Raw genomic sequence first — 25,532 nt, 5'->3', positions numbered from 1 at the left:
AATATAGTCCACAGAAGTCGGTAGTACTCATGCCCAGGCCAAAGAGCACACAGTTGTCCAATGCAAGAAACAAATGAGCAAAGGGGATTCGAACTGGAACATGAGGTTTACCAAACTACTAGGGAGTGAGCTTGGGACCACTAGACCACCACCCCCGGTGGTTTCCTGTTTTAACTTTGATGCGCCAAAACGCCGCCCTGGATCTCCACGGATGCAGAAACGAAGCGCGGATGGGCCCGACCGCGGGCGGGAGCCACCCCGAAGGCTAAGCGGTGATGAACTTAACACAAACGGCCGCGAAGTCGAGCAGGGGAGACGGGAAGGGACTAGATAGCGACGGCGGTTTAGGCTACGGATGACGAACTGAGCCAAAAGTATTCTTCGACGACGACCGCTTTCACCGTATGGAGTGAGGTATAAGAGGACCTCGAATCTCCTTCGTGGAGCACGAGCCCTCGGGAGTCGTTGGATCTACGGGAGATCCGGAGCGAAGACCACAGTTGGGCAGTAGAGGACGAGATAACCTTAGGATGCGATGGTTATCCCCGATAATGATTATCCGAGCCGCAGTGAGTTTGCCATCATCGGGGGATTACCCTAATCCATAAGTAAGATTAGGGCACGCGCAGCCGAATAAGCTTCTCTAGCAAGCCACCGGACCGGCGCGGGAGCGCGGTCCGCTGGCCGGGGCGAGGGCGGACCAAGATGAACCCGGCGATCATAAACCTCCATACAGGCCCCCGGAAGCGGGCGATCCCGAGGGCTTGGTTTAACGGGTTCATCGCGGGGATGATCTCTGCGGCTTCATTAAATGTCATATCACATTAATGGGGGTCACTTCCCGAGCGGGAGTGAAGGCCACATATCTCGTGCGTTGATCGCGGGCTAACGCCATCCAAGCGACGGTTTCGAACGCCTATTTGGATTCGTGAGTTCAAACTTTCAAACGCTTTCAATCTTGATCGTGATTTTGAATCAATCCGATCAGATGAACACCGGGGGAGTTTTAAAAGCGGTCGGCTTGGGTTTCATTCTTCCGCGGAATTTGAACCTTTGTTGGCGGCCTGCCCCAAGCTCGCCGAACGGAAGTTTACTAGTCTTTCTTTTGTAGTCTGAAACGAGTAATGGCGGACGATAGGGCTCTTTAGTACCCCATGTTGGTAATAGCGGGATGCTTGCTTCTCCGCCCCGAACGGGATAGTGATAACAAACAACGCCGCGGGAGTCGCGAAGTTTCTCAAAAGGTTTGAAAGAAAAACCGAAACTCGCCTCCGAGCGGATCTTCCAAGATTGCGAGCTCTAGGCGCCCAAACCTCCGGGCCAATGGTGGACCGGCTCCCTCCATTACAGAGGAAACCTTCTTAGCTGCAAGACCGATCTTCCTCCTCAACGGTTAGGGCTCCCAGATGAGAGGGGATTCATCCCGGGTGAATTCCGAATAGATGCCGAAGCGGGGCGCTTTCCCTTTTAATCCTTTGTTCCCGAGTTTTGAATCACTGGAACATTTGTCCCGGAATGCTCCCCCCAATAGGGCGCCACGGGCTTCTGGGTTTGTGTTTGAGCTTGGCATACGCCATCTCTTTCTCTTGTACATCATGCCTCATCTCCCATCCTCCCGGATGGGTTTCTTCCAAACGCAATAAGGGAACTTGATTGGAGGGCGCATCCTTGTCAAAGGAACTTGCCCTTCTAACCACAAAAGATGGCGGAACGATACCGTCGAGCGCCTCCATCGGATCTTAACTTCCCAACCACGGAGGAGGTTTACCTCGTCCGAGAGTAACGGGGCCTTCCCTTATCCGGAGAAGCGAGGCGGCCACGGGAAGATCAAACCATCCGGGTATCAAGAGATACATGGATATGAAGTGGAGATAACTCCATCCTTCGATCGGGGCTTGGCTCATTGTGAGCTTCTAACCATCATCCTTTGATTTGTGAAGTGATATGTTTGAATCGACTCTTGTCCTTCTTCTTTGCGGGCTCCCAAAAGAACGAAAGCGCGGGTGAAGGCCGCTAGGGGAGACAACGAGCAACGATCGCGGGGTCTTGACCGAGATCAAGAGGTTCTTCCCTCTCCCGACCCTCTTATAGGGGTATCGGGAATATCGGGCGAGCGATGCTTCGGGTAAAGGGAAGAAACCGATGGTGGAGAGGTCTAATGTCTCTTCCTCCGCCCGAACCAAGAGGAGGCATGACACAATGATGCTCCCTCTAATAAAAAATCCAAAGCTTCGACGGATGGTGAGGAGGTCTTCACCCCCGGGACCCGAAGATGACCGACGGGGTACGGGATCCGAGAAAGGCGAAGGAGCTCCCTCGGCTTGCTCCTCGATCGCGGGAGTTTGAAGCCCGGATGACACCTCCCGTTAGTCAATCTACAAGGTACCGGTCCTCTTGATTACTTATGTTTTCATAATTTCTTATGACTCTTCGATATCTTCCGCCTTCCCGGGAATGCGTGTTGAGCTTTTATCAACACATGGAAGCATGAGCCGGGTTGGTGACCAGCTCCGGCAAACTTGGAAGAGAAATTGGCCAAGGCCAAGAAATAGACAGTGGGAGCTACCGTGGAGCTGCAGAAAAGCATGAGGAAGAAAAGAACTCCCCAAGGAAGCCCCGAAGCTGAAATTGTGTTATTGCTGCCAAGCGCGAGGCCAGAAGCAAAGGCAGCGCCACGGTTGGTGACGACCTGAAATCAAAAGTAGGGAGCTCGAAGAACATCCGAAGTTGGCGATCCCTAGCAAGCCCGAGCATATAAAGCGAGCCGGAAGGAGTGCAGGAAATACGAACAGCGACCTTCTCGAATTGCTAGGTCTCTACAACATTCAAGCTTATTGCATGGGGCGAACGCGTTTGGGAGCGAATCCTTGGATCGATCCCGACCGACACTGCTCCTTTTCGTGAGGTATGTCACCAAGAGGTCTTCGGGAAAGTTGGTATGGATCTCCGGACCGGGCCCGGGAAGAAGATGATCCTTTTCCAGCTGACCGTCAATATGAGGCATACGAATGACGAGCCGGCACTCCGGAGGAGAAATCACAAGCCGAGTCTCAAGTTGTTGTTGTAGAAGATTCAGCCGATGCCACTCTTGAGGAAGGCTCTTCCGGTCCTAAGAAAAGTCCCCCGACCCGGGGTCCCTCCGGCAACAAAGAAGAAAAGGCTTAGGGAGTTGTCCTTTTGTAAAGATTTACCCTCAATTTAATGAATAGACATTTCTTTTTTCATGTTGGCCTCTAAGTTTCCCGTCTCGTGAAATCTTGCCTTGAATATCAAAGTATTAATGATAAAACTTATCACTTAACTTTTCATTCCTCCCGAATAATAATCTTGTAGAAATATTGTGAAGATGCGTTTCGGGAAGATGCATTAATCTTCCACACTACTTCATTTATTGCAAAGTCCGCACGTTCCCCGCGAAGTTCAAACGTTTTCCGCTTTGCATACCATTCACCGTTTCCAATGCATCGAAAATACATTCGTTATTTTAATGGCGGTGCGACGATTGGAGGTATCTCGCATCAGTGCTGCTCCACATGTTTCCATGTGGCATCCCTGACCGTTGATCTTGCTTTTGCAGATTTGAAGCGTCATTTCGATCTAGGTCGTCGGTTGTCCTTAGCTTTCAACCGTCGTCTATACCCGAGGCTATTTAAAGCCTCGGGGTACTCTCCATCTATCCCGACTTCGAAGTTAGATTTGCTAAAGTGCCAAAGCGACCTTTCATCCTTCGGCCCGCTTCGTATTCTCGTACTCCAACAAAGCTCTATCAACTTCCGAACAAGTGAGTTTTTTGATTACTCATCTCTTTCCCCACTTCCCCCTAAGTAAGCGCACGGAGTGATACTTGGGGTTTAGTTTGTTGGTTTGTCGAAGCTTTAGAAAACTAGGGTTTCCCAGTTGTTGTCGTTTATTTGCTACCGATACGGCTGGTTTATTTGTTGTTTTGCATAGTGGCTCCCAAGATCAACCCAAAAGAGCAAAAGAAGAAAAGGGGGGGGGGGGGGGGGAAAGTGAACAAGGAAGGGGGGAACAAGAGAGAGAGAGGGGGGAAGGAGGTTCGGAAGATCTGATCACGGGAGGGGGGGGGGGAGGGGGCACGAAGGAGACTCGAGCACCAAGGCAAAGGGCAGATGAAGGGTGGAGAGGGTATTCTAACTCTAGTGCGGGCACCTCCTCCTCTCCGAGTTGGAGGATTTGCCACTAGGAGGGGGGGGACAAGTGATGAAGCTCATCCTCTCTTGGTGTAGTTCATCCCACGGAAAGTGTCAAACGAGTGGAGAGCGTGGAAAGGTGTGGGAAGACGAGAGCGAGTTCTTCCAAACCGGATGAAGTCTACGAAGTAGGGAGTAAGTCTTATTATCCGATTTGAAAAATACCGCCTGCAACGGAAGTTGTGGGAGTCTGGAAACTTCCACAACCAAGTGGAAGAGACAGACTCGAAGGTGAGAATGAAGTTCAGGCGGGAAATCTCGAAGCTAAAGATGTGAGATTGCGCGAATCTAGCTTGGGAGGTGGCGGGAGAAAAAATAAGATTGGGCGGGGACTGGATGATGCCGGGGAGAAGATCGGGAGGAGCGAAGTGGAAAGTCGGAGCCAAAGGATGAAAGAAGAAAGGAAGAGCGCCCGAATCAAGAGGGAGGCTAAGATTAAAGAAGGTGATAGAATGCATAACGCAGGGGGGAGGGAGAAGAGATGAGAATCAATATTAAGGAAGGATCCTAGAAGATAGGGTGCCACGAAGTATAGAAGGGACTCTGAGGACCAAGGATAAGATGATCTCACTCCACGAAATGCAAAGGAAGATTCTGATCTCGAGAAGAAGTAATATGAGAGCTGGAAGCGAGTTTGGTGAGGACCATCTTGGACAAGGGACAAAGAGTATGAAATTGGGAGGATTTTATACATAGAAATATTTTTGTAATCCTCATTTCTTCTCTTCTTCCTGAATCCCCACCAATGGTTGAATATGTTTGTTCTAGCAAAGTGGGATCTTGTATAACGTTAACGATCACCTATAATGACTTCTTCTTTGATCGAAGATTGTATCAGCCTGTAATTGTTTGATCGGCCTCTTTGGATCTTTTGAAGAAATAAGAAATTACTTTATCTTGAACTTTGCAGCCACGAAGCGTGTATTAGGTCTTAGTTGTCTAAAACAATGCCTTACAAGGATTTTCGGAGAAATACAATAAGTGAGAAGGAACTCACTGGGTTTAAACCGATGCCTTTAAAGGATTTCGGAGAAATACAATAAGTCGAGAAGGAACTCACTCGGGTTTTAAACCGATGCCTTATAGTTGGATCTTGTTCTTGAATGTGGTGTATGATGCCCTCCAATCAAAAGATAGTTTGTTGAAAGCCAAAAATGCAGATTGAGTTGAAAATGATTACAGGAACAAAATTGAAATCATCCTCAAGGATAAAACTTTTGAGATGCCTAGCATCCAAAACGACCAACCGGGAACGAGTTCTCAGGAAGCTGAAGAGGTTTCACAACCATATAAGGTCCTCTCGGGAAGGGTCCAATTCTGGTGACGGGGTGGAAGCTAGGGTGTTCTCAACACAGATTCCAGTAAGTATGAGATTTTAACGAGTATTATAATGAGAGCTATCCTTCTTTGATAATGTTGAGTTCGGCTATGCCTGCGAACCGCAACAAATCAAGACTATCAAGCAGTCCTGTATTGCTTCCGAACTCACGATCGTAACGTCCTGCATTATCTCCAGGGCCAAGCGGATCCATATGCCAACCTGAATGGAGTTTCTCCGGGGTGTGAACGTAGTTCTATAAGCCCAAGACATATGTAGTTCTGACCCATGAAGCTGGACGAGTCTTCTCTTTATTCCTTCCAGAGCGTGGTTAGTAACCTCACCGGCCATTGCTTGGGGGATGCAGTGGACATACGATGCCGATCATATATGTTCCAGAATGCTCAAATTGTGGACAAGAACCGAGTACCATGGTGGTGACAATAATCTTTGGAATCCAAAGGATATATGATTGATTCAAGCACAAATTTCTCCACTTTCAGAATGTGCGGGGAGCTTCTACCCATTTTGTGAAGTAATCAATTGCTAATATCAAATATTCCCGTCCCGATGCCTTGGTGAATTTGCCCATGATATCAATTCCCCACATGCAAAGGGAATGGGATTTGAATGAAGTCATAGTTTCGGGGGCCGATCTTGTAGCATGAATTTGAAGTTACCACATGAGAACGTAGTCCAAGAGCCTCTGGATCTTAGGCCAATAAACCCAAGTCTTAGAATTTTGTGGGGGGTGGACCATGTGAGCTACAAATTCCTCAGAACTCAGCCAAAGCTGATTTTGCTCCTTGGGGCCTATACATCTCATAAGGGGTCCAGCATAAGATTTTGTATAGTCTCCATGAATGACAAATCTAGCTGATGAATCTTGATCAACCTTGCCTCGGATCCGGGTAATTTGTCATCCCTTAGATACTGATTATTGGATCCATCAAAGAAGTTGCTAATATAAGAAATTTTTCATGATAACTGGAAAAGTTATCTCTCAATGTAGACCAAGGGTCAGATTCTTTCCTGGCATTGGCTAGTGGGATAGCTATGCCATGAATTTTATTCTGAAATGAGATATCTCAAATCGAAATTGGTTTTGAAATGGCACTATCTCCGATATTTGCAAGCGTGGTTCTTTAATGCCATACTCCCCCGGACTTGGTTGACTATAAGTGAGAGTCACTATAAATAGTAACATCTGAATAGCTAATGCGACAAGAAGTCGCTATGAGGCCTCATATGCCGTTATTACTTGCATCAAATGGAATCTCAAAGCATATCGAATAATAAATCCTGCTGGACTTTTTAATAGAATTCAGGCGTCCATCTTTATTACTGAACCATCCACATATACCTCCCAAGTGGTTGGTATAATGGGATCCTCAATGGTGGGCTCCGGTGCGTAGTTTCTACTACAAAGTCGGCTAATGCGAGCCTTGATTGGTCGGGCTTAAAGCTCATGGAACTCAGAGCTAAGAAGGACACCATCCTTCCGGACAAATCAGGTTTGTTAAGAACTTTACTAAGAGGAAAAGTTGTAAATACCTCAATTGGATGAGCGGAAAATATGGCCTTAGCTCGGCGGCCATCAGAGAGGAGCGCTTAAGCGAATATCGGTCTGCATCTAGCAACACGTGGCTACATAGTAAATGGCAGTTTTTATCTTCTGTTGGACACAGCTGGATTTGCTGTTTCTCCCGGTTCGGGCCTTGCATTCTGTCTCTTCCGATCATCTCGAACTCTATGGGGAGGGCAGAACTCCTCGGACCCTCCTTGTCTTTTAAATAGGCAACATAACATGGAGAGATCTTAGTCGGAGGAGACTTGACCAATTCCCATATATCGGGAATTTTATCTTCAAGTGTTTTGTTGAACCAATAGCACCTATCTTGGATAAAGATGGTGCCGAGAATCATATTATAGGTGGTAGTTCCCGAACCACCAAAAATTGATTCGGACAGTTGTTTCTTAGGAAAACTTCCGAGATAAATCAAGAACCGATCCTTCCGCTCGAGATGACCTGCAAAGCCATATAGGTGTTTAGATGAAGGTTTCATCAAGTCCGATCCACCTTCAATTTTGATACACTCGAGGAAATTAGGTATGCGGACCTGTATCAATAAAACTCTATGCACTTCCGGTGCAACTCTACCTTGATGACTATAGCATCATCATGAGGTAAAAAACGTCTCTTTCGTCTTCCTCACTAAAGGTGATAGAATCTTCACCATTCAGCTTTTGCCGCGCCTCTCGGCTCCAACAAATTTGGATTTTGTTTTCAGACTCGAAATGATTGGGCTCGGTCCCCAGAAGATGGTAAGGATCGGTGACGAGTAGAGTTCAACACCTCCTGCTCTTCTTAGATGGGGCCTCCTCGATCGTTCTGAACTAAGAACGATCCTCTTTGGAGCAGCCGAGGGCCCAGTGGCTCCTCCCTTCTCCCGCTAACAAAGCCGGACAGATGTCCCCGAGATATCAATCTCTCAATATCGCCTCGGATGACGACAGTCATTAGTATAATGACCATAGTCCTTGTGGAATCGGCAATACTTTTCCCGATCCTGCGCTCTCGGGTTTCAAAAGAATTTTAGGCGGCCACTTTAAAATATTTATTCTTTTGAGGATATTCAAAATATCAGCCCGAGGAGCATTCAATGGAGTGTACTCACTTTTACCGAGGGATCTTTGGCGCCAAGGCTGGGATTTTCCAACCCGATCGCGAACATTTTCTTTGGCTTACGCTCGGGGAGCATTTTGTTCCTTATTGGAGACTTTATTATCTCCTGGCGCGCATCTAGAATCTCCATGACTTGACCGCCGGCATCTCGTACCAACTCGGCATAAGTCGCGGGTATATCCCGTAGTAATAACTCCGGGAGTTTCCGATTAGTGAGTCCGTGAATAGAGCGGTTCGGCTACTTGTTCATCCAAGTTTTCTATCTCCATCGTCACTTTGTTGAATCTTTTGAAACTCTCGATCGATTCGCTCTTTCCTTGTTTGACAATAAACAAGGTTTCTTCCGTTTTCTTGACCTGTATCCCACTCGGAATCGCCCTATGAATTGGCGCGCCAATTCGTCAAAAGCTTACAATCCTTCCAGAGGGAAGGTTCGAAAACCACTTTTGTCGCTCGATTAGAGATGAACCAAAAACCGCATAAAATTTCATCAATACACAAGCGCCATGGTCCGTTGGTAATAGCCGATGTGAGCTGTTGGATCTCCGGAGCCATCGAATGTTGAGAAGGTAGGCAAACGGAAGTTATGGGGAAACCGATATCTCGCAATTGGCTCAGCAAAAGGGTCTTCCGAATGACCGAGTAAATATCCTCGATTATTCTTCCCTTAGCCAACCGCCCTAATTTCTCATTGATGTTGGCCAATTCTCGACCAACAGGTCGGGTGATCTTGACAATATGATCACGACCTCGATTAACACGATCATCCCGTGCTACTCGATCATCACGAACAGCCCGTCCTTCTCGAGCATTCCTCTCGTCACAAACCGCTCGATCATCACGAACGGTTCTTCGACGGTGGGTGAGTGAGTTTTTACCCCTGTATCCAACCTTGTGTTTGAATCGGTTGTACTCTCTTGCGGGCCTGTCGAACCGATCGCCTCGCCTCGGTTGATCATCGATCCTCCAATTCCTCGGTCTCCTTCACGGAAATTCGATCAACATTCCGGTCTTCCTCCGAGTCTCCGGTCACGTGGCAATGCACGCTCCACGAATCGCCGATCGGGCTCTTGTGGTAAAACCACTCGCAGTGAGCATGCGGAGTGCTGGCTCACCTCCAAGAGTTGAATCTTTACCGATCCAATTGATCTTGGATTGTATCGGGAGGAGGATTACGTCCTCCCCGGCCATCATCCACCTCGATAGGATTTTGGCTTCCGGGAATATCCGGATTATTCACTCCGGTATCGAACACCGGAATTGCGTGCGCGGCGACTGCGCGGCTGCCGATCTAGTCACCATGGCTTTTCAAGTCGTTTCCCACAGACGGCGCCAATTGATGCGTCCAAAATCGCTCAGCCCTTGGATCTCCACGTGATGTCCGCAAAAGCAAAGCGTCGGATGTGGCCCGACCGCGGGGTCGAGAGTCCACCTCAGAAGGCTAAGTCGGTTGATGAACTTAATCACAAACGGTTACGCTAAAAGTACGAGCTAAGGAATGAAGAAGCGGGAAAGGTGATCTAGATAGCGAGATCACCGATAGTTTAGGTCTATCGGTATGTATCCGAACACGAGTCTCGAGATAGTATTCTTTTCGATCGATCGATCCGTCTTTCACCTTGTATGGTAGTGAGGTTTATATAGAGTGTACCTTTGAATCTCCTTCGTTGGATGCACTTGAGCCTTCTTCGGGTAGTCGTTGGATCTTATCAGTGAGATCCGTTGAGCGATAGACTTCTACTAGTTTGGGCTAGTAGAGGACTCCTGAGATAACCTTTAGGTTATGCGATGGTTATCCCTTCGATAATGATTATCCGCAGCCGTCAGTTTGAGTCTGCCATCATCAGGGTGATTACCCTAATCCATAAGTAAGATTAGGGCACGCTTGCGACCGAATAAGCTTTCTTCTTGACAAGCCATCTTCCGGATCCTGTTCACTCGGGAGCGATTCGGTTTTCTCCGTCTCGACCGGGGTCGAGGGTCGGACCAGGTATGAACCCGGTCTGATCATAAACTCTCCATATCAAACTTAAGAACACATGTCTCTTAAGTATGTTGCATTTACTCCAAACTATTAATGATTTTCTGCTCCTAATGTCACCGTGAACTTCAACAAAGTTTCAATGGTTTTTTTCCCATGTGTATCCCAATGTTTTGTTGAAGGGTACAATGGTCATTTTCTCTTTAAAAATAACCATTCTAACATAAAAGGAGGTATGTGCTTTTGAAACTTAAATTAGGTTTCAATGGATTCACATCCTCTATAATTTCCACTTCTAAAAATTATCTGTGATTCATATTTAAGATTGTGGCACGTGGCAATTAATTATCCAACTGTCACAATAAAAGAATTGAATCTAAGCAAAATCCCAACCTCCCCTTCAAAGCTTAATTAAAATTTATAGATTCAACTCAATTAAGTTCTAATTCTAATTATAGAAATTAAACACACAACTATACTAATTACAAAAATACGGGAGGAATTGTGGGTGTGAATTGTAGAGGATTAGGACTAGGGGTGTAAATGGATAACCAAAATCCGCTTCCGAATTTACATCCGCATCCGTTTAGGGGTATTCGAATCCGTCCGATTACTAATAGGATGTGGATATGATATACCCTTTTCTTACCGAAATTATCCTATTAAGTTACTTATTTATATGTATTTTTCTTATTTTTATAAATGTTTTACATGTGATATGTGACTATTTTTCTAGATTTTCTACTAAAATAGTTACTAAAGTTATTAAATTCTTAAATTTCAAACCTAGCCCTCATAAATAAAATGGTAAAGATATAAACACGTAGTTGAAAACTTGTATTCAATATGTATTCATGCTAATTTAGAAGAATCTATTGAAGAAAATAATTATCCGATTATCATTTGAATCTGACTGAATCTATCTGAAAACAAATAAAATATTATCTAAATCCGTCCGAATATAATAGGATGCGGATATGGTATATAATAAGATGCGGATATGGTATTACCACTATCTGATCCGTTTACACTCCTAATTAGGACCTCTATGTTGGGATGATGAAAGAAGTTGCTCTTACAAAAAAATGTTATATTTTCATTTCAACAGTAAAAATGTTTTACCATAAATGTTAATTATTTGCACCTTTAATTATTTTCCTTTTTTTCCGGGATAAAGGAAGCAGAAATGGCGATGGTGTGAGTTATTGACAGCCGATCACATCTTACTATGTAGGGCCCAGTAATCAACGGTCTGATCTGATTAGACAGATTAGGAATGTAGACTGCACTACACAGTAATATGGCCCCACTATAATCGAGCAAAGTGTCACCATTCGCCGCCCATTTGACGGTTGTTACAAAAAGCGGGAGATGGCTTAAATTGCTTCCTGAACTGGGGTCTGTCCGTACTCTCTCTGCTAGTGCTGTTCCTCTCACGCTTCGTTTTCTCCTTCTTTGTCTTCTCCCACGCTGCGTTTGAGATTGCCGGAAACCCTAAACCCGGTTTCTTTTTCTATAAGGAATCCAGGCTTTTGAGATATAATTGCATTGGAAAGCTGCTTAATCTCTTAATCTGATTAAAGGGACCAGTCTGAGAGTGAGTGAGTTTCTTGAACATTGTTTTCATGGCATATTGGTTCTTGTTCCTCATTCAACTTTCATGGAGGCATTTTAGTCTCTGCGTTTTCCCACTGCAACTGGGGCGAGAATGTAGTTACTGTCGTTGTGTTGTAATGGTCTGTAGCGTGTGAGTTGAGGTTTCATTGTTGTTATCTCCGTGGAAGTTTAGGGTTTATGTAAGTTTTACTGGAAAACTCTGCCATTTGGACTTATGCTCTTGCCGGAGAAAGTATGAATGCTTGGGAATGCGGTCGTAGGGATTTTTTTTTGGGGGTTTAATGCTTCGTCGCATTTGTGCTTTTTCAGTTTTTAATTTTTTCTGATTTCTGAAATGACTATCAGAGTAGCAAACGATGCTATGAATCTCTTTGTCTTTTCTATTGATGATTGAAGTATTTGATGGATTCGGATGTTTGGGTTCTATTATTCTGTATGGCAATTGTTCGCTTGGACGTTAAAGCATATTATTTGCAATTAACATTCTTAATGATTGAGAGAATAACAACTACAAAATCTCACTTATTATTTATGTTATTCTTATATTATACTTAGTAATTATTATGTTCTAAGTGATTTTTTCCCTGATTGTCAGAGCGATAGATATTCTGATTATATGTAGATTGATTATGTTAATGTAGTTGTCTTGACCGGCTTTCATGAGTTTTGGCTTTACTGTTGAAGTAAGTTTCTGAAGTTCTAAATATTGTTGGCTCTGGGTCATGGATAGAACTGCAATTAAGCTTGATAATAAATAGTTTTTTTTCCCCTCCCTTGTCGTAGCGTGTGCTTTGTTTTTGTATCTGCTAGATCATTTCATGGTCTCCTACTGTGTTCTGAGTATTATTCAAACCGTTTTTGTCAATATGCATGAAGTATTAACTTCTTTGGGGTAATAGGATGGGGGCTGGAAGAAAAACATTTTCGTTCACATTGGGGGACAGAACTCCATCTTCATATGCTACAACAAATAGCAGTGGATCTGCACGTAATTTGAGAAAAGAAAATCTTGGAGGGGTTGTATTTGGCTGCAAAAACAATACAATGCAGGAATGCCTCTCAAAGCAGATATTTGGTTAGTTTTCTATTTAAATCAGCATCTCTGCTTTTCTGTTAATATATGGTTATCATCATTTTCTTCATCTTTAATACATTTTGGATCTTCAAAGGGAATCTAAATTGTGAGACCAACTTGGTTGCTCCTTTTTTCTTTCTTTCTTTCTCTCTTTTCTTTTCTTTTATTTATTTATTTTCTCGTTGGAAACATTTCTAAGGTACGTCCCTGTGTAGGAGTCTCTCTGTTTACTGTTCTGGAATTTTTATTGGCTGCAATCTGTATGCTTTGTTGATCAAATACAGGCATCTGATTGAGTCATATAAATATTGATTCATTTAGTGAGGGTGGTCCTTGGTGCAATGGTAAAAGGTACTCCGTTGTGACCAAGCTATCATGGATTTGAGTCTGGTGTCTATGAAAAAGCAAGCAGGGGTAAAGCTGTGTACATTGTGACCCTGTCCAGGCCCTGCAGTAGTTGGGATTGTGCACTAGGTGCTTCCATCCCCCCCCCCCCCAAAAAAAAAATGTTTTTAATTGTTGTGGCTAGCTTCAGTTCTTGAAGTAACAAATTATTCATGAACTTTTTCACAGGCTTACCCAATGCGCACTTTTCATATGTGAGGAACATTGAACAAGGCCTGCCACTTTTCCTATTCAACTACAGTGATAGAAAATTGCATGGTATTTTTGAGGCTGCAGGACCTGGGCAAATGAATATCAATCCATATGGGTGGACCGAAGATGGTTCTGAGAGAACCGCTTACCCTGCACAAGTATGACATAAGTAATCTTGCTAGAATAATTATTGTTTTGGGGTTAATGGATACATTTGTGACTAACTTGGTTCGTTTCTGATTCCTAATTGTGTACTGTAACTGCTTTTTTCGGCTAAGGTTCGGATCCGTGTTCGCATGCACTGCCAACCTCTACTGGAAGATCAATTTAGCCAAATTATCATGGATAATTATTACTCTCAGACCCATTTTTGGTTTGAGTTGGATCATGCACAAGTAAGAGCTTTGATAAAATCCTTTTCAGCATCACCAGTTGATGCTACTGCTATCCAGTTGCATGGGCCCAAAGTAAAAACCCTTTTCAAAGCAGTTTCATTTCCTGATACAAGAAAGGAACTGGATTATAGGCCATCAGTGCCAGTGGAGGATTTGGATCAGTCAGATCAGCCTAACATGGGAGTTGGGTATTTAGGTGGTAGCCAGCCACTGGGGGCCTATCCTGGTGGTACAGAGACTATCGATGAAGAGGAGGCCAACGTGCTCATGCAGCTACAAAAAATAGCTCTTAACCGTAAGAAATCAAATTTCCCTCCTGGGGTTTTTCCTGCACCCGTTTCTGATCCTTTCATGAATGATGCTGTGCAAATGGAGGTTGGAAGTGCTTCAATAGGGCCATCAGTTTCGGCAGATAAGAATGGAGACATTATGGTTGACAGTGCGACCATGGAGGTTGGAAGTACTTCAATAGGGCCTTCAGTGTTAGCAGATGACAAAGCGATTTCAGTTGATTCATCTCATCTTGAGTCAGTTATTTCAGAGGTAATTCATGCTATCGCTGTCTTAATTTCTTATTTTACTTTGTGTTATATCAGTTTTCTGTTCCTTGATCATATGTTTATATTTCCTATTGCCTTCACATAGTTGATGGGGGGAATGAAGGAGTTGAAGAACTTTTCTGCAGAGCAACTCAAGAAGAACAATGATCTTGAGAAGAAGCTGGTACTTCTATTTTATACAAAATGGTTCATTTTAATCCTGCATATTCTGTTATTGAATTGCTCAGGCATTTTAATGTTTTAACAGTCTTTGATTTTATTTTGAGATTAAATTTCCTCATCTAAGGGTGGGCCTCAGCACAACAGTGGGGTTGCTCCATTGTGACTAGTGTCTGTGGGTTTGAATCAGGAGAAAAGACTTTTTGTGAAATTGGTTAACGGTGTGTACTTTATATCCCTCCCCAAGCCCTTACTCGTGCACTGCTATGCCCATGTATTGGAATTTGCTTATATAACTCCTGATTTCCTTTAAACGACTCACAAAGCAAAAGATTTTTGAAGGGTGGGGAATGGGGGGGGGGGGGATTTCATTAGATAGTGTTTAGATAGTGTTGTGGTTTGGGGGCTTTGGTGAAACTAGCATGAGGGGGAGTGTCTTGGTACCAGCTATTTGTAATTGCCAAACCAAAAAAATTTTCTATTATGGCGTTCATTGTACATTAGAATAGCAATACAAGGGAGATATTTAACCATTTTGGGACACTTATATCGGAACAAGTAAATCAAATTACATGCTTTTTGGTTTTTTTTGCTTGCAATTTTTGTATTACTTACTCTATACCATATCAATTTCCAATCATTTGTAAAACTTTATTAAGTGGATCAAAGAAATAAACTTAGGTTTTGTTGGATAAGAAAGCAATTAATCAACACATATATCTAGTATTGTTCCTCCACTGTGCACCACCGCTAGCGCTTCAATGTTCAATCCGTAAGAGAAGGCAAGGGTCACATTAGGAGCTTGCAATATTGTGGTGATGCTTAAGCTCTAACACTAAGAAAACCCACATACTAATTGCAACTTACTATTGTATTTGGACGATCAAAATGGTAGCTGAACAAGATCTTTTTACAGAGAATGAATTCCAGATTTGGGAAGAGTATCAGTAACAAAAAATAAAATGGTTATAAGAACACTGTATCAATAGGGCAGATTTATAAACTCACAATAGCAGCAGAGTCGTTGATAAGAATTGAAATAGGCTGAAGTGAAGATTACCAAATAGAGATGAGAAAGGTGAGCCTAAGGAAGCCCTGCCTAGGTTCAAAGCTGAGCCTGAGTTATACTGGGGTTGCATTTCTAATCTGTAATTATACCATGAAATGAAATCCCTTATCTTTTAACCATCTCCTAGCTTTAAATCTTCCAATACCTTGGGCTTTGCTATAGGGCTTATGAATGAACCTGTTCGTCTCAGGTTGAGTATGAAACACAAATTCAACAATTGAATGACCGTGTTAAGATGCTGGAATTGAAGTTTGGGCCTCCTAGTGGATGCTCTGATGAACGATCAGGAGGTTCATCAGACAGTTGTCCAATTAGTGAGGAAGTTCATGTATATCCAGATGTTGATGAGTCAATACTAGTGGCGGGAGGATATAATGGAGTGTCTTGGTTAGCAGAATTAGATTCCTATTCACCATCCCTGGACAAAAGGAGCTCTCTTAAGCCGATGAACTCAGTTCGTTCATATGCCTCTGCGGCAACACTCAATGGCCACCTTTACGTTTTTGGTGGTGGAAATGGTTCTTCGTGGTATGACACAGGTAAGAATTATTGCTTTTTTCACGGGTCTTCTACTCTTGTATAGCTTTGTTTATTGACACGACATTAATGCCACTATTCGTGTGAAGTTGAACGATATGACCCAATGAAAAATGAATGGATTGCCTGTGCACCGTTGATCGAGAGGAAAGGAAGTTTAGCTGGTGCTACTTTGAACAACAAAATATATGCAATTGGTGGTGGAAATGGAGTTGACTGTTTTTGGGAAGTGGAAATGTTTGACCCTGCACTAGGACGCTGGATACCTAGCCGATCAATGGTACAGAAGGTATGATTTATGCATTCAAGGTTATATGTTCGGAATATTTATTGCTTTTTTGGGGTTTGTAATAGGCGAAATGGCATTAAATACATGTTGATAAATTGTTTTCTCTTCCTCATTTTTGCTTGAAATACATATTGGAACACTTGATGCTGTTGAAATAGCTAGTGTCACCGTTGAAAAATTTGTAGTGAGAACCATGAAATTAAAATTTAAAGAATTTTTTACTTGAGCCTCATCCTTTCCATTGGAAACAGCCCCATCCGCCCCCCCCCCCCTGGGCCAAAAAAAAAAGCAAACATGCGTAGGAGGTCAGGTCACAACTCATAATAGAAATAGGAAACAAGATACCAAAAGAAATAGAACTTAAAAAACTACTAAACTTGGGACTCCTATGACTTAGACTCTTAAAGATGAAATAAAGCATCAGAAGATACAAGTCTTCATTATAGCTCAATATTCAAGAATTTACACAAATAGACCAATTAAACCAGTCAATTAACCTATTTTCGTACTTCACCTATACATTTACCAGTTAGGCCCATAGAATTGGCCCATGACCACATAAACCTATCTAACAAAAGTCCATAACCCACATCTATCAATTCTAGGTCAATTTCAAAGGAAAATACTCCAATTCGGTGCTGGATTTGTTCAGTTGGTGCTGAAAATCCAAGATAGTTTGAAGGTTCTTGGTGGTTCAAGTTCAAGATCCTTGCTATAAATCTGGGATTTTGCTTGGCAGCAGTGCCTACGTGGCATTGCTCCAAGCAGCGAACGCTCAAGATGAAAAGTTGAGTCTTAGATTAAATCGCCATCGTAGATTTTTCCCTTGTGCAAGAAAACGAATTTTAAGTGGGAACAGACCTGGTTCGCACGGTTCAAAACGAACCATTACAAAACTAAAACTCTATTTGAAAATAAAAAATAATAAGAAGTCATCTTCTTCCTTGGTAATTGTTGAACAGCAGATGCAGGAAGCTCTTTCTTCTATCCTGGGTTACCTCTAACTCAAGAGAGAGAAAAAAATAAAGGAAAAAAAATTGCTGCTTTGACTAAGTTGTCTTCTTCCTTGGTGCTGAACCTACAAAGTCGAATGAAATTGCATAATAAAATGAAAAACCCACCCATCAAATACCTGATTTTCTGCTCTGAAACAGGGTGCCCATGATAAGAGGAGCCGTATTTGACCTTCACTCTAATTGTTGGTGTGGCTCGGTCAGAATCTGGATTTCGCTTCTGAAACAACATTCCACCCGGTCTCATTTCCCAATCTGAAACCTCTGATCCACCGACTCCCCCAGGTAAGTCGTTGTTCAGAGCTGACGTCCCTTGGGTCTTCTTCGTTCTCATCCGCATCATCTTTGCTAATCTTTTCACTGAACTATATTCTTCCGAATCCAATCGCTCTAAACGGAATGAGATACCTTTCGCTTAGTCAAAGCAACAATTTATTTTATTTATTTATTTCTTTGCTTGAGTTAAAGGTAACCCAAGACAAAAGAAAGAGCTTCCTGCATCTGTTGTTCAACAACGACCAAGGAAGAAGATGACTTCTTTTTATTTTTTATTTTCAAATAGAGTTTTGGTTTTGTAATGGTTGGTTTTGAACTATGCGAACCAGGTTTGTTCCCACTTAAAATTCATTTTCTTGCACATGGGAAAAATTTACGATGACGATTTAATCTAAGACTCAACTTTTCATCTTGAGCGTTCATTGCTTGGAGCAGTGCCTACGCATCTTGAGTGTTCATTGCTTGGAGCAGTGCCACATAGGCACTGCTGCCAAGCAAAATCCATAAATCTGTGACTGGTCTCCATATGCCATATCCATTAACTAACTTATTCCATTGAAGATCAGCAGGTCAGTTTCAGATCCAGTTTGAACCCTCTCATTATTTCCCGCTTTTTTCTTTCTTTTTTATTAAACCCTAACCCCTCCATCTTAGTTTTCCAAACCCTAGTTCTGAAGACATCTTAGATCTCTCGGTTCCACCATCACAAATTCACTGAACTTCATACGCTAAAGAATTTACAAACCCCTTGAATTTCGTCGGATCAAACACCAATCTACCTTTATTGCACACAAGAGGTTCCTTGGTCAAACCGATGGGATCTTTAATGGAGAAGGAAGGCAAGCAAACATAGACAACCTGTCCCCTATGCACCATGCACACAAAAAAGAATAAAAAAAAGAAAAAGGAATGGCCTAACCCAGTCCTAAATAAATAAGCTAAATCTAAACTGACCCGAAAAATGAAGTAAACTTGTAACAAGATTGGATTTGTATTCAGGATTTGTAGAATACAAATCCTTTTCTTGGTAGGATGTGGAATACAAATCCAGTGCAACTAAAATACTGAATAACTATTACTTGCAACTTAAATCCAACTATATATACCTGTTCAATGAAACTATTCATAAGAATAATCAAATTAAATCCCAATAAAAGCATTCCCTATGAATACTTAATACCAATTATTTGGGTCCGATAGGCTTGACTATTACATTGAAAACCCCATGGTCCAAAGCCCTGGCACATATACCCCGAACCATGGCCTATTTTCATTAAAATAAGTCTTACTTGGTGATCCTACTGCATCTTAAATATAGGTTGAGATGCATGATGTGTAAATGAACAAAGGCCATACTGCTAATACACGAGATCCCGCTATGAGGAGGGTCAAATGTGCACAGCCTTAACCCTGTTTCAGCATTTGTTTGAACCCCTGGCCTAGCATTCAGCAAGGAGCAATTGACCACGCCATGCATGAGCAGCATGACCTTCAGTGTAGCTACTATGCTTTATGTGTGTAGGCTTTATATAGAGCGAGTCTATCCAGTGTACCAACTAATTACTTACCTACTAACATGTTTTGTTTGTTGTCAGATTTTACAATCATGGCTGGAGACTTCTTTCTTGGAAAATTGCCTTAGACATTTCTGATCATGTCTAGTCTGCAATTACTTAAATTCCCTAGCTGAATTATAAATCCTGCTGTGATTTTAAATTGTTAATCATCTTTTCCTCCTAAATCCTTATTATTCCTGTGAATGCTTAGCTCCGTCCACTTTTTGGAGGCTTTTTAGTGGATGTTTTGTTCCTTCTGAAAATTGATTTGTGCTGAGGACTCTCTGTATTTCCCATTATTGCAGCGTTTTGCTGCTGCTGCCACAGTGCTTAATGGTGCGCTTTATGCCGTAGGTGGTTTTGATGGTAGAGATTACTTGAAGTAAGATATCACATTACTTTCATTTCTCCAGAAAGGTTTAAAATTTATTGAAGTGCTTGTTTTCTTGAGGTTAGTTAGAACTTATTTTTTTGGTGATCTTGTGCCGGTATCAGTCTGGTGGTAGTGAAGCAAACTTGAACTGGTGTCTCCCTGGTAGGTGCAAACAAATAATTTCCAAGCAATGATCTGTTGGTGTGTTTGTCAGTGGTGGTTGCCTTGAAAAGGCTGTTCTTTCAACATATTTGAATCTGTTTATCTAATTCAGAAGGTTGTTATGATGCATGGGTTAAAAAAAGGGAATACAATAACAAAGGCAGTTGACTTCTTGTGAAGCTTGCAAACTGATAATCTTACTGATACAAACCTCGTTTGTCTATGGGTGAGTTTAAGCATTGCATGAAAAAATAGACAAGTTTTTTTGTCTCCCTCATAGGAAAAAGGATGCCTGGGCATCCAGCTTTATCTTTCTGCTTCTTCCCTTATGATCTAAAGAAATGTGGTTCTAGGTATCAAATTGGCTAGCAAGCAGCCAAGGACACCAAGGCAGTCACTTTCTTTTGGCATCTAGGTGCCCAGAACAACAGAACACCAAGAAAAGCCCAGAAATTTTGAAAACAGTTTTTTTTTTTTTTTTTTGGGGGGGGGGGGGGGGATGAGGAAAAAGAAAAGAGAGGCATAATGTTGCAATATTACACATGCTGCCAACCGGTGTTGTCACTGAAAAGCTCACTACTATGAGCCTAATATAAACTGACAAGTTCACTTGTTGGTGACCCACGTTTGATGAAAGCTGAAGTTAGGGGGATTTGTCCAGTTAATTGCTTCATTTCATCTTCTAAACAGGCGTGAGCTTCTATTGCATGAACACCTAGAGTTGCTTAATAGATCTTCTGATATTTTATAAGGGATAATTTCTATAGGGGCCCTGGCCTACTCTCTCTCTCTCTCTCTCTCTCTCCACACACACACACACACACTCCTCTCCCTCTGGCACTAGATTGTCAAAGGTAACTTATGAATTGGACAGAAATCTCCATTGGGCATTGGCTTGATGTAGCCCTAGATAGAAGAGGATCCACCAGGGCAAGTCTTCCATGATCTTAAATATTACCATATCAAATAGAACCGAAAAGGGTTGATACAATTGGCTGTCTAAAAACAGCCTCGGGTGTGGGGTTTACTCCCAAGACCAGCATCATTAGGTGTAGTCCGGTGTTAGGGATCCCCCACATTAGCGGCTAAAAGTATGGGTTGCAGTTTATGTTGTTTTGATTTTCAATTAGCCAATTCACAAATCACAATTTCATTTAAGTTTTATTTGGTGTTGTAATTCCAACAGGAAAGCTGAAGTTACTTATCACATGAACAATATCTGTGAATTGTAACCCTAGTCTGTGTTGCCCTAGTCTAGCCTAAGTCTTATGTCAGCCAATGTGGCTACATGTATCAATGTACTTGTTCAGTTGAGCCCATGATTAGTCAATGAAAGTTTACTTTGAGCATTGGTGCCCTGTGAATTAGTGTCAGCAAATTCTCTCTCTCTCTCCCCTGTGATTCCCCTAGGCTGTCTCATTTGATCTCCATTGAGGTGCCATGTAGAGATGATGCAGATCCTGCATCGGATTTGGCTATTTTCCTTTGAAATCAACGTGGGGTTGATAAATATGGATGTTTGGCTTTTGTTCAATAGATTTATGTGGTCATGGGACTAAAGGTTAGGTGCCGCTAAATATGTGAATAGCTTAATTATTTAAGTTCTGCCTAGCTTAATTTATAAGGGCAAAACAGTTTTATATTCAGCTTTCTGCATTCAAGTCTTTGTTAATTAGAACTAGTTTAGCTGTTGTCCTAGTTTATGTCAGTTTCTGAGACCTAATTTCACTAGGAATGATTCAGATTATTTTCAGTTTTTGAGGTCCCTTATTGGGTGTTTGCTGTGGCAACGAATTTGGTTGGTCTAGGATTGAAGAAATGCTAAGGTCCTAGGTGAAGTCAACTTTTGTTCCTAGCTGTGGCTGAAAGAACAACCTTCCATAACTCCCTCTCCACTCGATCCAATCATCTAGAAGGCCCCATTCAGATATCTGGTAGGCTCTCTCAACTGACTCAAATTTAAATGTCAGATCTATGTCAATCTAACCATTGGAATTGACTTAAACTTGGAGAAACCCTTCCTCCCTATTAAGTCCTCCCCCACCCCAACCCAAAAAAAAAGGAAAAAAGTTTTACAGCTCTATCCAAGTCTTCTAAGACCCATTAACCATAGGAGTCCTACTAGGATTTAAACTCTTACCGAATTTAGGGGCTCTCAAACCAGGCATCAGATTTAGCCAATTTTGATACCCTAGTATCCTTGGAACCTGCATACAAACCCCAAAATACCCTGCTAAACCTGGCGCTCATTCAATTGAATCTACATCAAACGGGTTATTCTGCAGTAGTATGTTGAAACAGAAGTGATTAAATCTTTCTGTTGATCCTTATGGGATTACTGTGCTCTGAACAATGAATTTAAGTTGCTTAGGACTTGCATTTGGGACCACTTTGTTGAATTGGGTAGTAGTCAATTCTGATGATTACTGGGGTCAGGTTCTCCTGTTTAGACTACAAAGTTCTTTTTTTCATGTAAAGGGCTCTCTTCCCTGTCTTAGGGAAGGTTGAAATGAAAAGCCTGATTGAGGGTGTTTAGACTCTAGAGCTTTCTTGATATTGAATTAAAGAGGACATAGCCTGGTTTATGGCACCAGAGTCTGGAATATTTACTTTCCTGTCAGATGGGTTGGATCCACTATTGGATTTGTTCCACCAATGGTTCTCTTCTTAATCACCCTATATTGTGAGTTACAGGCACCCTTTATGGCTGATTAGATATGAGTACAAATTAGCATGATGCACAAATCTAGATAACATTCTTTGGTAAGTGCCACTGGTTGCTATAAGCTCGTAATGTGGCTGTTTATTCTGTTTCCAGATTTTGTCAACAAATTGTATGCATCACTTGTGGAAAACTCCAGTTTAGGAATGCTGCCTTGTCAAAATTGATGGGTAAATTTGATCCATGTTTTTTTTTGTGGCTGATAATACAAAGGGATAGAGTATTTTCATGGTAGACTAACAATCAATACTTCCACCTCTATTTGCCCGTTAGAATTTCTACCTTGACCCTCCGCTGGTCCAAGGTTTGAAAACATCAGGGGAAGTTTCTTAACAAGTTGGTGAATCTTATGGCATTCCACAAAGTTTTTGCCCTCTATTCAAATGCTGACTCTGTCATCTCTTTCACATGTGGATTCATGCGTCAAACTCTTGCTTTCAGTTCTCTATGATCCATTTCATCATGCTCACAAGGTTTCTTTTCTGGTATAAACAATGTAGTTGCTAAAGTTGTCACAGAAAGGTGGTGCCATGGGGGTGGAGGGAGCAGTTGCTGCGGATTTATTCCCTCATTTTTTCGTTAATCCCTCCACTTTGTTAACTTTAGTTTTTTTTATTGGCTACGAGAAAAAAGTCTTACAAGAAGGGAAGGGCCTACAATGTAGCAGATCCCTGAAATGTCTTGCATGAAGTCTATAAATTTAATGATGCCAACAAACAAATCAGGACCTCATTTGCAATGTTTAATTGTTTACACTTAACCCATGAAAAGGCACTTCCCATTTAGTGTTAATGAAGAGAATGTGGAAATATACGAGCACCTGAACAGTCAGTATCTCTTAGCCGTAGTCTTGATTTCAAATGATAATTAGTTCCTCTTAAATGTTTTTCTGGCTCATCTATACTATTGCAGCACCGCTGAAAGATTTGATCCCAGAGAAGTTTCTTGGACAAGGCTTCCTAGCATGAGTACAAGGAGAGGGTGTCATTCTTTGGTTATTTTGAATGAAAAATTGTAAGTTGTTTCTTTTCCTCCCTTTATTGGTATCATTTTGCTCTAGTGTGCCACTCAAACATTTCAATTCTAGTAGCATTTTGTATGGCTTCCTGCTCCACATCCAAGTGATGTGCAGATGCTGTATTGTCAGGAATGATGTCAATCACACACCGTTCGTCACCAACAGAAAGATTACCTTTCTATTTTAGTTCCTCACTGTTTTGAAACAAACTCACTCAGTGCTATTTGTAAGTCAAGAATGCTGTGATTGATATAGTGAATGAGTAATTGAATAAATGTTTGGGAGCGGCCAACTACAAACCAAATGTGCTTTATTTTTAGGGATCAGATGCTTTACGGTTAAGGAGCTTTTACTATGAAGATTTGTTGTGCAGGTATGCATTGGGTGGCTACGATGGAACTGAAATGGTTTCCAGTGTGGAGATATTTGATCCCCGAATGGGTTCATGGATGGCTGGTGATCCTATGAACCAACCTAGGGGATATGCTGCTGCAGCAGGCATTGGACAGTCATTATATGCTATTGGAGGGGTGTGCCATGGGAATAATTTCATAGATACAGTATGTGTACGACATTTTTCTTCTTGTTTCCTCCTTGTTTTGTGTGAAGTCCCTTGGAGGTTCTAAGTGCTGATGAAATCCCTTGCTTAATCCTTCTGTGTAATACTATGACAGGTTGAGCGTTTCACTGAGAGCAACGGTTGGGAGGTGACCAACTTGAAAGGCATTGGTAAAAGATCCTTTTTCGCTGCCATTGTTCTTAATTAAAGGTGGTATAAATGAGAGTTTTTTGATATAGCACTTTTTCAAACAAATTGGTCCCTGCATGGCTGGAAATGGAGACAAGAGTTTTGTATAGTCAAAAATGTAGAATAGGTTTGAACATCTACAGGAGAGACTGATTGGGTTGTTCTTGGTGTATCTTTAATGTGAGGAATTCATAGAGAAGGAATCCTCATGGTACTGAGGAATGAGAATGGCCCTTACTGTGATCTGTTGCCTCAGCCTTAGTGCAGAAAGATGATCACCAATTGACCATATGCAATATTTTGGTGATGAATGACTAACCACTTAATAATGATGTTATTACGAAGTCACTAGTTGAACTGTGTTAGGATATTGATTAATATTTTCTATTATTATCAAGTATATAAAAAACAAAAGAGGGGGGGGGGGTTATGTAGGGGAAACCCTAGAAACTAGGGGACTTGCAAAGTGGGCTATTAGACTCTTAGAATGAGACACCTATCATTGACAAGTAATAAAAGAAAAAGGAGCTGCAACACCTGAATTTTGATTAAGCATGTTCATATGATAGTTAAAGCAGAGAAAGAAACACAATAAGTCTTAACTAATGAATGCAACTAAACAAGAATTAATAGCGGAAATAAGGGGATGGGGATATTGGCATCATAACTCTAAATTGAATGCAAGAATATCAAGAATTCTAAGGAAAATAGTATTGTCCTAGTCAAAATTAGGTTTCTAACCATGAATTTAGCAATTAACAATGCAAAGAAATCTGTGGAAGTTTTGTTTTTAAAGAAACTACTGCAAAGGAAGAAAGATAAATTAAAAAAATTATTCAAAGGGAGGCTTAATAAAGTTACCAGGTTTTGGCTACGAAACTGGGGTTAGAAAACATTTAAAAATAGAAGTAAGAGAAAGAAAAAAATATATCTAAGTAGTGGTGAATCCCAGGAATGGATAGTAGGGTTAGAATGGAGAACTACAACAAGATTGTTGTACAAGAGGTGATAATAGAGAAGGAGAGGGAAAAGAAGAAATAAAAAGAAGGTACGACCTAGAAGGAAGAAAATTCTGACGGACAGAATAATAGGGAAAGAGGAAAGAGGGGAAGAAAAAAAAAACTGAGAGAAGAAGAATAGGAAGAATCGATAGAAAGGAAAAGAAAAGAG

The 25,532-nt window shown here is 41.9% G+C and overlaps 1 protein-coding gene across 2 annotated transcripts; it reads left to right on the top strand.

Annotated features, from left to right (window-relative positions):
- The first annotated feature begins 11,576 nt into the window (after positions 1-11,576).
- LOC149024362 (influenza virus NS1A-binding protein) lies at positions 11,577-24,707 on the top strand. Of its 2 annotated transcripts, none has more exons than XM_089144639.1 (11): positions 11,577-11,793; positions 12,713-12,888; positions 13,462-13,643; positions 13,764-14,423; positions 14,526-14,603; positions 15,859-16,207; positions 16,295-16,494; positions 19,645-19,721; positions 23,509-23,610; positions 23,988-24,174; positions 24,289-24,707. In XM_089144639.1, the coding sequence occupies exons 2-11, from the start codon at positions 12,714-12,716 to the stop codon at positions 24,379-24,381; spliced, it is 2,103 nt and encodes a 700-aa protein (XP_089000765.1). In that variant the 5' UTR covers positions 11,577-11,793; position 12,713; the 3' UTR covers positions 24,382-24,707. The 2 variants fall into 2 exon arrangements, with proteins under 2 accessions (XP_089000765.1, XP_089000763.1); XM_089144637.1 differs by having other exon boundaries at positions 11,578-11,797.
- The last annotated feature ends 825 nt before the right edge of the window (positions 24,708-25,532 follow it).

The sequence above is a fragment of the Hakea prostrata genome, chromosome 2, assembly GCF_041222555.1.
Source record: "Hakea prostrata isolate BN-2017 chromosome 2, UWA_Hpros_2, whole genome shotgun sequence".
Classification (NCBI taxonomy): Eukaryota; Viridiplantae; Streptophyta; class Magnoliopsida; order Proteales; family Proteaceae; genus Hakea; species Hakea prostrata.
This window is presented reverse-complemented; position numbering and strand designations above follow the sequence as displayed.

Bases quoted from the DNA above. Each gene is read 5' to 3' on its own strand.
- LOC149024362 (XM_089144639.1), top strand. From the start codon at position 12,714: ATGGGGGCTGGAAGAAAAACATTTTCGTTCACATTGGGGGACAGAACT. The intron at 12,889-13,461 runs GTTAGTTTTCTA...ACTTTTTCACAG, and splicing joins CCTCTCAAAGCAGATATTTG to GCTTACCCAATGCGCACTTT. The intron at 23,611-23,987 runs GTAAGTTGTTTC...TTTGTTGTGCAG, and splicing joins GTTATTTTGAATGAAAAATT to GTATGCATTGGGTGGCTACG.